Source organism: Hemitrygon akajei, chromosome 5 (assembly GCF_048418815.1).
Source record: "Hemitrygon akajei chromosome 5, sHemAka1.3, whole genome shotgun sequence".
Taxonomy (NCBI): Eukaryota; Metazoa; Chordata; class Chondrichthyes; order Myliobatiformes; family Dasyatidae; genus Hemitrygon; species Hemitrygon akajei.
The window spans coordinates 78,359,088-78,371,513 of record NC_133128.1 but is presented as its reverse complement, the minus strand read 5'-3'; the positions used below and the strand labels follow the sequence as shown (position 1 = coordinate 78,371,513).

Below are 12,426 nucleotides of genomic sequence, written 5' to 3'. Positions count from 1 at the left end.
TAGAGCTGCATCATTACATCGCGTCTCTTAACCTCTATCCCTCGACTTATAAAAGCTAACACCCCATAAGCTTTCTTAACTACCCTATCTACCTGTGAGGCAACTTTCAGGGATCTGTGGACATGTGCCCCCCAGATCCCTCTGCTCCTTCACACTACCAAGTATCTTTCCATTTACTTTGTACTCTGCCTTGGAGTTTGTCCATCCAAAGTGTACCACCTCACACTTCTCCGGGTTGAACTCCATCCACCACTTCTCAGCCCACTTCTGCATCCTATCAATGTCTCTCTGTAATCTTCGATAATCCTCTACACTATCCACAACACCACCAACCTTTGTGTCGTCTGCAAACTTGCCAACCCACCATTCTAACCCCACATCCAGGTCGTTAATAAAAATCACGAGAAGTAGAGGTCCCAGAACAGATCCTTGTGGGACACCACTAGTCACAAACCTCCAATATTATAAAATATTGGGCATTACTGATTTTTTATTTTCTGCATTGATGCTTAAGCACCTTTTAAGCAGCTGGCAAACCTAACTCTGGGGATGTCTAAACAACTGATGTGAAGTAGGGTCATAATGTTTTACTACAAGCTTGTTAAGTTATTTACTAGATAGGGGTAGCACCAAACATTCCACATACAGTGGAACATAGAAAATGAATGAGTAAGACTTATTTGGGCTTTGTGTAGATATTGTGATGGGGATGGTCTAAATATTTAAATAAACATCAACTTCTGCCAGAATGGGTACTGGCAGGAACACAAGTGATGTCACTGATAATTCTATGCAGCGAGAGTGATGAGGAATTGGGGCAATAAGGTCAGTCATTCAGGCAGCCTCAAGACAGTTGTTGGAGATTGACAAGAGAATGTTGTGCAAGAAATAAATAGCTAAAAAAATATATCTGTTGCAGTCAAACAGAGTTAACGTTTTAGGATAATGACTATCTGCCAGAAAAGTGGTGGGGTTTTGCAAACTTTTGTGTAATTCACAACTCATCGGTAATCGTTGTTCAACCAAAATTGCCAGCAAGGAAAACGTCTTCTGGCATGGTTGCAATCTCATCATTATTTTTGCAATTTAGTCTGAGTCCCGAGTTCCCATTTACAAACAAAAACTACTAAAATATTAACTGCAGCTTCAACTAAGATTAAAATTTGCCAGATTCAGTCCACCATTATAAAATCCATATTGATCTGGAAAATAAAATGCAGTAACTCTGAACATCCTCTACATAGCACCATCCAGAGACAGAGAAGCAGTTTCAGTGACAGGTTACTATCGATGCAATGCTCCTCAGACAGGATGAAGGGGTCAATACTCCCCAATGCCATTAGGCTTTACAATTCTACCGCCAGGACTTAAGAACTTTTTAAAAGCTATTATTAATGCTTTTTGAGACGGTGATTTAGATGCATATCATATTTTTTTACTGAGTTAAGTATTGTATGTAATTAGTTTTGCTACAACAAGTGTATGGGACATTGGAAAAAAAGTTGAATTTCCCCATGGGGATGAATAAAGTATCTATCTATCTATCTATCTAGTAACTGTGATTGACATGCTGATGGTTGCAGCCGGAAACGGCAGGTGACAAGGGTGAAAAAGGTAAACAGAAGTCGACTTACCATATGTGAGAAAGTTCAGGGATAGGAAGCTTCGACTTGGTGAAGAGATCCTTAGCAACACACCCTGTAAGAAAACTTGGGTTAATTGGTGACTAAAACTGTGTGAAAATGAGCACAGAAATAAATTTAAATCCGCAAATCTTTGCTGCTTAATTTAAACCCAAGGGACCATACACTCTCTTTGAATTCAAAGTATCACAGACTATTAGCTCTGGCCTTGTAAATTAAGAAGAAACTGAAACAACTTAAAATGCATCTGACCTTATCAACTCTGAAGAACTGCCACCAAACTCAACAGTTCCCTTACCCAGCACTGCTCACTCCTACCTCCTAGTCAAGGTCCACAGACCTAACTGTGCAGGTAGGCCCATTGTCTCTGCCTGCTCCTGCACCACTGAACTCGTCTCATCATACCTCGACTCCATTCTATTCCCTTTGGTTCAGTCCCTTCCCAGCTACATCCATGACACTTCTCATGTTCTTGATCTCTTCAATAACTTTCAATACCTTGGTCCTGACCTTATTTTCACCATGGATGTCCAGTCCCTATACACTTCTATTCCACCCTTCCCGCAACCATCAAGGCCTTAAATCTCTCTGCTTCTTTCTCAATAGAAGAATCAATCCGTTCTCCTCCACCACCGCCCTCCTCCGTTTGGCAGGATTGGTTCTCACCCTCAACAATTTCTCCTTTGGCTCCTCCTACTTTCACCAGACTTGAGGGGTGGCGTGGGCTACCACATGGGCCCCCAGCTATGCTTGCCTTTTTGTTGGCTATGTAGAACAGTCCATGTTCCAAGCCTTCACCAGTAAAGCTCCCCAGCTCTTCCTCCACTACACTGCCAACTACATTGGTGCTGCTTCATACTGAGCTGGTCAATTTCATCAATCTTGCCTCCAGCTTCTACCCTACCCTTAAATTCACTTGGTCCGTTTTTGACACCCATCTCCCCTTTCTTGATCTCTGTCTCCATCTCTGGAGATAGCTGTCAACTGATATATTTTATACACTTACCGATACCCACGGTTACCTTGAGTATACTTCTCCCACCCTGATTGCTGGAAAAATGCTATTCCCTTTTCTCTGTTCCTTCATCTCCACTTCATCTGATCCTAGGATGAGACTTTCCTTTCCAGGACATCAGAGATGTCCTCCTTCTTCAAAGAATCGGGTTTCCCTTCCTCCACTATTGATGATGCCCTCACCCGCATCTCCTCCACCCCATCTTCCTGCGGCCTTAACAATGATAGAATTCCTCTTGTCCTTAACTACCACCCCATCAGCCTTTGCATCCAACACATCATTCTCCGCAACTTATGCCATCTCCAAAGGAATCCTACCACCAAAGATATCATTATCCCACCCCCTCCATTTTCTACAGGGATCGTTCCCTCCACGATTCCCTTATCAATTTGCCCCTCCCTACTAATCTCTCTCTCAGCACTTATCCCTGCAGGAGGCTAAAATGCTACACCTACCTATTCACCTCCTTGCTCACCTACGTTCAGAGCCTCAAACAGTCCTTGCAGGTGAGGCAACTCTTCACCAGTGAATCTGCTGGGTCCTGTGCTCCCGATGTGGCCTCCTCTACGTTGATGAGCCCCATTGTGAACTGGGGGACCCACTTTGCTGAGCATTTCCATTCTATCCAACAAAAGTGGAAATTCCTAGTGGCCAAACATTTGTTCTGATATGTTGGTCCATGGTCTCCTCTTGTGCCATGATGAAGCCACCCTCAGGATGGAGGAGCAAGCTCTTATATTTGTTCTGGGTAGCCTCTAACCTGCTGCATGAATATTGATTTCTCCTTCCAGTAAAAACAATCCCTCCCCCTCCCCTCTTCTATTCCCCACTCTGGCTTCTTACCTCTTCTCACCTATCATTTTCCCCTGGGTCCCCTCATCCTTCACTTTCTCCTGTGATCCACTCTACTCTCCTATCAGATTCCTTCCTCTCTAGCCCTTTTGCCTTTCCTACTCACCTGACTTCACCTATCACCTTCTCGCCATCTTCCTTTCCCTCTCCCCACCTTTTTATTCTGTTGCCTTCCCCTTTCCTTTCCAGTCCTGAAGAAGGGTCTTAGCCCAAAATAGCAACTGTTGATTCATTTCCATAGATGCTGCTTGACCTGCTGTGTTTTCCCAGCATTTCATGTGTGTTGCTTAAAAAGCATCTTACGGATTAAATGGAAATTGTTCTTCACATTTTGTTAATCTTTGATTCTTTTATCTATGCAATGTACACCCAATCACTCATCCATTTCTGTAAGCCTTCTGGCTCCTGTTGTGTGGCTCTTGCAACCAGTCTATATTTTATGTTCACTCATCATTTTCTAAATTCCCTGTATCCATCAGTTTGAATACCCTCTGGTTGATGGAAGAATTAGAGCCAATGTGGGTCACATCAGGCTCAGGTGATCTGGAACAAGAGCAAGACAAACAAAAAGCATGCAAGCCACGGAGAGGTCGTGAGAGGTGAAGAGGTGTGACAGACAAGGGTTGGGGCTTGAGACCTCTGTTGGAATCTTGGATTCAGGTTTTGTTGGGGGCTAAGGCCACCAAGGTTTTGGAGCAATAATGTACAATAGATTTTGATAGCAGTGAGACTCAGGACAAGTAAGTGTAAAATGTACATTGTAAAAGCATTTTTACTTTTAACATAACAAAGAAGCCATTTTGATTAACATACACAGTAACATAAAGAAGAAACCCCTTACATAAGGAAGAGATTTATTGTTGCAGAAATACATTTCCTGAACACCAGTTGAACACTGGTCCTGAAATTTTGTTTTATTGGGAAGCAGAAATGGTGTGAGAAGGTGGATGACAACAGCTGAAACGTTGCTTGCTCAGTGAGAATATCATGGCAGTATGTACTGAACAAATTCAAATAAATTAAATGAAGGGGTTAATTACATAATTACCCTTAGACTTTCACCTCCATTCCACAGGCATACAATGGGCTTATCATTAAATAGGAAATGGACAAAATAAAACATGGACAGGGAATTTATTGATAAATGTTAACTTGTCACATTCTTCAGCAAGCTGTAAAATAAAAATAAGACTAGCCAAAATCATAATTCAGCTTGTGATTTTAGTTTCCAGTGTATGACACCGGCAGATCTCTGACTAATTCCTTGTGGACCTAGATTCAGGACAGGTGTCAGGCTTTAATTGAAATCCTAAGTTTGTGAGAAGAGTGCTTTCCAGAAACCACATACTTTTGGAAACTGTTACTTTTATTCAGGAGAAAGACTTTAATTGATTAACCACTGCAAGGGCACCAAAGCACCTGTTATACTCCTTACCACCTTCTCTTTTACACTGCCTTCAAAGGACATTCTTTGTTTAAAAAAAATTGGGATTTTAGGACACATCAACCACCTGGTATCAGTTGTGGTTAACATTCTCAGAAAGTCGCAGGTTCATGGGGCTCAGATGTGCAAACAGAAATCAAATTTGACATTCCAGTACAGTGCTAAGGAAGTGTTGCATTGTTGAGGATCTAAAACCAAGGCCTTCTCTAATTCATACAGTGGATTAAAGAAGATCCCATGCAACTGTGTTCCAGATGAGCAGTGATTTTTTTTTTTGCTTATAAGGTCCAGGCTAACATCTAACCCTCAAATCAGATTACTAAACCAGGTAATCTTGCCATCATTACAATGCAGTTCATGGGATTTTTCCTGTACTAATTCCTACTTTATAAGTGTGTACATTTTAAAAATATTACACACGAGAAATTCTGCAGATGCTGGTAATCTTGAGCAACAGATACAGAATGCTGGAAGAACTCAGCAAGTCAGGCAGCATTTACGGAGGAGAATGAACAGTCGACATTTTGGGTCAAGAACCTTCAGTGCTGAGTTCCTTCGACATTTTGTATCTGTTGCTTAAAATTAGTACTACTGTTTGTAATATGATCTTGGGATGTTTGTTTGATGAACTTCAATTAAAAAATAAGTTACAAAAAAAAAGAAAATGAAAGCTTTTGTGTAAATACACTTTCATTTCTCTTTTACTTTAAATGAATAAGCGTGTTACCTGAAATAAGGGATTTCATATCAGGCTGTAGGGATTTAAACTGATTGAAGTAATACTCTCGTTGTTCCTCAGTTATCCTCCAGGGGTCATCTGTGTAGTCCGAAGGATCTTCCTCTGGTTCCTGATCCGGTGGTTGGACAGAATTTTGTTTCTGTAAAGAGCAGAAAGACACAGGGCTGTAGCAGGCTGCAGATCAGACTTTAAAGGCATCCACCTTTAATTAGGAATGACCTTGCACATGTAAAAATCTGTGGAAGCTGTTGTCAATTTAAAATTCATGGCATGATAAAATCATTTATTTCCTCTTGGTAATAATTGGGCCAAGATTCCAGAAACTAAACATAAGAATTGAAGCTTTTTACCTTCAGCCCAGTCAAAGGAGTTCAGCCTGAAATGTCAACTGTACTCTTTCCTAGATGCTGCCTGGCCTGCTGAGTTCCTCCAGCATTTTGTGTGTGTTGCATAAGAACTGTAACTTTAACTAGTATGTTTAATTAATGGCTCCATTCTAAGCTGAACAATTTTATGGTGGGAGCACTAAAGGATTGTCGAAGCAATGTTGAAGTGATAATGATGAATGCTATGGAGTGAATGTAGACCCAGATTAAGATTCCACTCCCAAGAAGCTACCAAGTCTGCATATATTTAATAGTGCAGTGGGGAACATCATAAAGGCTGATTTATACTTCTGCATAGTAGTCTACGCTGTAGCCTTCGAAAGTGCCCTGCACCGTTGTGAGCATTTATAGCTCTACGTTGGTGTGTCTGCGTCGCTCTGCAATTCACCGCCAAAACGCTAGTTGGTGGTGGGGTTTCTAATGGTGACTGAGCGCATCATGTTGGAGTTGGAGCTAATAAATGTTGAACAAGGGTTACTTTTATTGAAATTACTGCAACACAGAAAAAAGAGAAGACGGCAGAGGAGATGGTATGTATGATCAATGAACGGATTGAGGCAGGAGGAGGGTGAATTTTCTGTGCTTGTCCAGCCACTGAGAGACACGGACGAGGAAATGCATTTCAAATATTTTTGGATGTCGGCAGGTAGATTTGACGATTTGGTTCATCGTCTCCAACCATTTATCTCACATCAGTGTACGCACAGTATGCCTATAGAGAGGAGGAAATGCGATGCTACCAAGCGGACCAATCACAGTTGTTGCGGTCTGCATTGGCTGTGACGGGCAGTTACATTTTTGGAGAGGTGGCGTTCGTTTGATGCAGAAGTATAAATCAGCCTTTAGGCAGGCACAATTCTCTCCAAGGGCTTGAAAGACCATAGTACTGTTGCTGACTTAGTTCCTGCAAAGTTGGTAATAGAAAAACTTACTCTACATGGAAAAGCGTACTGACAAAATAAAGACCAGTACAAGGGGCAACTCTCCACAATTGCTTCGCTTGTGGATGCAGGGTGGCAGACTGGAAGCTGCAACAAACGTCACTTGTTTAATATTTCACCTGCTGGACAACTGGCATGTCTTTGAATAAATGCATTCTCTTCAATGTCTCATTTCTGAGTATCTCATTGCCCTCATTACAGGCTGCCTTCAGGCATGCTCCCTGCCAGAGTAGGGAACATATCTATGCAGGAATCTGTTTGGGCCAACGTTTCACATTCACATCATTGTCTCTCCTTGTCAAGATGAGGGGAAGTTATACTCATTTCTATTTGCTATACATGTAGAGAGAAGGCAGGGGGAGGAGGCTGAAGTCAAAATGCATCTTCGTGCATGATCTTGTTCTGCTCTGAAGCAGTTAAATGTCTCTCTTTCTCTCTGGGCAATATTACACTGCTTTATTTCTCCTGTGGGTAGTCGTGACAGTATATATATATATATATATAAGCTCTAAGGTTCTGCATGCACTTTGAAGCATTTGCTGCAAGTCTTTTTGGTAACTTAGTGTTTTGCTTAATGTGTTCCAGATTAATTCTTATTGTGAAACCCACATTGACAATAGTCCACAGTCAAAGAGGAAGGCAGCTGGCATTTTGCAGGCACAGCTACGTCCAGGACAGGCAATAAGATTTGTTTTGCTCCATTAAAGTGGGCATCGAAATGAAGTGTGATGAGGTCTGCAGGAAGCAGTTTAAATGTGTCATCAGAACTTGCAGGTGCGGTACACTTATGAGCTCTCCACCACAAATAGATTTTTTTTTGTTTTGGCAATGCCACCTTTTCCAAAGCCACGAGTATCACATCTGGATAAGTTCACCAGCATGGGCAGCTGTCCCTCAATTCCAGCAACTCAGGTTTAAACTTTCTGATTTTCTCTGTGTGGGGTTCCTCTGGATACTCTGCTTTCCTCCCACATTGGCTACAGTAAAAAATATTACAGTTGGTACGGAAGAATTGTTGGGAACCTGAGACCTTGTTATAAAACTGGCTACAGTGAAATAAACAGGGCAACGAGACACAGAGGATTCTTCTATTTCATAAAACAGAAAGCGATTTCAAGTGTACTTTGGGTAATGCATTCCCTGACACTTCACCGCAAGAACTCATTACCTCCTGTATCCCACACTACACATTAACTGATGTTCTGGGGATTCAGTCAAGCACAGGTTTCACAAAGAAAATGTCTGTGACCAAATACGGAAAGTAAAGCTTCACAATGTACTGCAAAAACTAATTTTCATGGTGTAAAACATGATTGACAGAGGAAATAATGTAAGTTTTGAAAGTGAAAATTACATCAGGCTGTCAAGTTGCCAAACTAGCGGTCAAGTTGAGCAAAACTAAAGTAGGCTAGTGGTGAGCACGACACTATTACAGCTCGGGGGCAATCTGGAGTTTGTAATGAAACTCTGTACGTCATCCCTGTGCAATGTGTGGGTTTCCTCTGTGAGCTCTGGTTTCCTCCCACAGTCCAAAGATGTACCGCGTAGGTTAACTGGCCATTGTAAATTGTCCTGTGGTTAGATTACAGTTATTCAGAGTTGAGGGGTTGCTGGAGCGCCGTGGCTCGAAACTTCTGGAAGGTTCTACTCCGCACTGTATCGCGAAATAAACAAACAAATACATAAATAAAACTCATCATCTCGGGAAAGCTGGAGGGTTTCTTATTTAAGAAATGCTGTTTTCAGCCCACAGTACTATTCTCATCCGTATGGATGACTCACCTGGAGCACCTCCTCCAGTCTAGTTTAACAAAAACTTCTTTTTATTATATCATAAATAAACTAGTCACAAAATACATCAGAAATACAAAGCAGTACATGGTTTTCTTTACATTTATAGTGTTATCATGTTAATACATTCACAGCGTCATCTCAATAGATTCCACGTACAAAGTACCATTGCCACTCCTGTGTCCCTTTGAATAATATATCCATAACTACTTTGGGGTTGTAACACAGGGCCCTCAGTGCCCAGTGGTGGCTTGATTTTGGATTGCACTTCTTTCCCACAAAGCCTTTGCGTTATCTGTTCCACATTTTAGTACATCCCTTGGCATATACTGTACACCTGCAACTTGGAATACTCCAGGCAGCAGCACTCTCTTTCAGATATCGCATTGTACTGGAAGACCAATGGGTTTTGAGAAGACTAAGATGCCTCATTCGTCAAGCCGATGATCTTCCAGTTAGCACTTGATACTTGTCTTGGTAGTTGCCCCTAAAACACAGAATCCTCAGTTATGCAGCAGCCCCGGAGGAACCTCAACAAAGATTTCTGCATCCACCTCCAGGACTTTATTGCAAATGCACAGTCCACACACAGGTGGGCAATCTTCTCCTTTGCACTGGATCTTGCGTTGACAGTGAGCCTCTGGTTGTGCAGGCAGGATTTTGACAGGGAGGACACAGCTCATCGCCAGCCAAGCAAAGTCTTGGTGCTTGTGGATGGACTCTAGAGTAAGGTATTCTGCCAAATGTTTTTGAGAGTTTGCTCAGGAAACCATACCATGGGATCCACCGTTTTCTTCTTGCACAGGGTCTGCAGGACTGGCGTCCTGACCACTATCTGATGGAATTGTGATCAGAAGTGATTTTCCGCTGAAACTTTACTACAAAGGATAGGTTGAATGGCAAAGAGTAATTGAATGGAACATTGCGGGGCAATAAGGGCCCATCTTTACAACACTAGGGACTGATGAGGCCTCAGCACAAAGGTTAAGGTCTGGATATTTTAGTTCAGTGCACAACTCAATGCAGCCACAAACCAAAGTGACCAGTGAAGATGATGCACCATCAATAACTCTTGGAGACGTGAGGCAAGATATAGGCTTTTATTGGCTGGAAGAAAGAACAAGCAGCAATTGACCACCACACTGCATCCTAGAGACTGAGGCCGGGGCGGTGTCCCCAATCGCCTTTATTGGGGTCAGTGGGAGGAGCCACAGGAGCAGTCAGTGGGGGGGGGGGGCGTGTCCAGACAGGTATATGTAGTTCACCACAGAAGACCAGGGCAATATCAAGTTCACAAAATAGCTTTTTCCTCACTTCACCATTTACATGAATGCAATTTTCTTCTTTTGTTAACCTCTCCCTAAGTTTTTGACTCAGATCTTAGACTTAGCTGATGAATATTCTTAAGAATTCATAATGTTGGAATTTTATTTTTTTACCTGAGCATAAAAAGAATGTGGAAGCGAAGGCTTAGATTCATAGTTCCCATGGGATTGTCCTTCTGGATATACAACTGAGCCTGCAGTTGGGCTTCTTTCAAGAGTGACTGCAACACAAGATAAAGTGGTAAGTTATTTAAATTACAACATAATGGCGTTCACGGCATCTGCAGCAATTTATCATAAATGAACCATAAATTCTGTTAACTTGAGGTCGTGTACACCTGTCAGTAGAATAGACCTGTGGTATAACATACACAATGCTCCTTGGTAAGAGAATATGTGAAATATGATTCATTCTTTATGAATCATAGGCAACAACTGCTTGAGAAACTTGACATGCAAAAACTAAAATGTTGTGAAGCCTAGCAAGAGGCAGATTTTTCAGTTATCACTCTAGCATAGGCATTCCCAATGTGGGGGTCACAAACCCTTCAGTTAATGGAAGGGGTCCGTGGCATAAAAAAGTTTGGGAGCTCCTGCTCTAGCATTCAAAGTAAAATTTATTATTATACATGTCACCACATACAACCATGAGATTCTTTTTCCTGTGGTCATACTCAGCAAATCTATAGAACAGTAACTGTAAACAGGATCTATGAACACCAAACTGTGCAAAAATATATATAAACAGTAATAAATAACCAGACCATAAAGTAACAAGGTAAAGGGTCCTTAAAATGAGGCCATCGGTTGTGGGAACATCTCAATAGATGAGTGTAATTATTCCCTTTTGTTCAGGAGCCTGATGGTTGAGGGGTAGTAACTGTTCTTGAACCTGGTGGTGCAAGTCCTGAGGCTCTTGTACCTTCTACCTGATGGCAGCAATGAGAAGAGAGCCTGGCCTGGGTGGTGAGGATTTTTTATGATGGACGCTGTTTTCCTATGAAAGCGTTTCATGTAGATGTGCTCAATGGTTGGGGGGGTTTTGCCCGTGATATACTGTGCTAAATCCACCTCTTTTTGTAGGATTTTCCACTTAAAGGCATAGGTGTTCCCATACCAGGTCGTAATGCAAACAGTCAGCACACTTTCCACTACACATCTATAGAAGCTTGTCAAGGTTTTCAATGACATGCCAAATCTCTGCAGACTCCTGAGGAAGTAGAGGCGCTGTTGTACTTTCTTCACAATTACATTTATATGATGGATCCAGGACAGACCCTCCGAGATAGTGACAGCCAGGAATTTTAAGTTACTGACCCTCACCACCTCTGATCCTCCGATGAATACTGGCTCATGGGACCTCTGGCTTCCCTCTCCTAAAGTCTACAATCAGTTCATTGATCTTATTGAAATGGAGTGAGCGGTTGCTGTTACTACACCACTCAGCTAGATTTTCAGTCTCCCTCCTGTATGCTGATTCATCACCATCCTTGATATGGCCCACAACAGTGGTGTCACCAGCAAACTTGTATATGGTGTTGGAGCTGTACTTGGCCGCACAATTATAGGTGTAAAGCGAGTAGAGCAGGGGGCTAAGTACACATCCCTGCTGTGCTCTTGTACTGATGGAGATTGTGGAGGAGATGTTTTTGCCAATCGAAACTGACTGAGGTCTGCATGTGAGGAAATCCAGGATCCAGTTGTACAAGGAGGTATTGAGGCCTGGGTCTTGGAGTTTACTGATTAGTTTTGAGGGAATGATGGTGTTGAATGTTGAGCTGCAATCGATAAAGAGCATTCTGATGTATGCATCTTTGCTGTCCAGATGTTCCAAGGTTGTGTGAAGAGCCAATGAGATGGCATCTGCTGTGCACCTGTTGCTTTGGTGGGCAAATTAGATCAGATCCAAGTTGCCACTCAGACAGGAGCTGATGTGCTTCAATACCAACCTCTCAAAACATTTCATCACTGTGGCCGTAAGTGCCATTGGGCGAATGCTACCACGCTCTACTTGGGCACCTGAAGCAGGTGGGTATGATTAAGATATCCGCGAAAACACCAGTCAGTTGGTCAGCACAGGTCTTCAGTACTTGGCTAGGCACTCCGTCTGGACCAGATGCTTTCCTTGGATTCATTCTTTTGAAGACAGTCCACATGTCATCTTCCGATACTGAGACCAGAGGATCACTGGGAGACATGGGGTGCGTGATTGTTCCTCCCTATTCTGGTGCTCAAAGTGAGCATAGAAGACATTGAGCTCATCTGGAAGTGAAGCTCTGCTGCCCCTATA

General features: G+C 42.4%; 1 protein-coding gene across 4 annotated transcripts in view; it reads right to left on the bottom strand.

The window, feature by feature from the left end:
- Window positions 1–12,426, bottom strand: part of reps2 (RALBP1 associated Eps domain containing 2) — a 205,703-nt gene that overhangs the window by 75,175 nt on the left and 118,102 nt on the right. For all 4 annotated transcript variants that reach the window (XM_073045841.1, XM_073045842.1, XM_073045843.1 and 1 more), the window contains 3 exons: window positions 10,251–10,357; window positions 5,682–5,832; window positions 1,635–1,698 (listed from right to left, as the gene is read on the bottom strand). In XM_073045841.1, coding sequence (XP_072901942.1) covers window positions 1,635–1,698; window positions 5,682–5,832; window positions 10,251–10,357 — 322 coding nt within the window. The remainder of the gene's footprint in view (window positions 1–1,634; window positions 1,699–5,681; window positions 5,833–10,250; window positions 10,358–12,426) is intronic.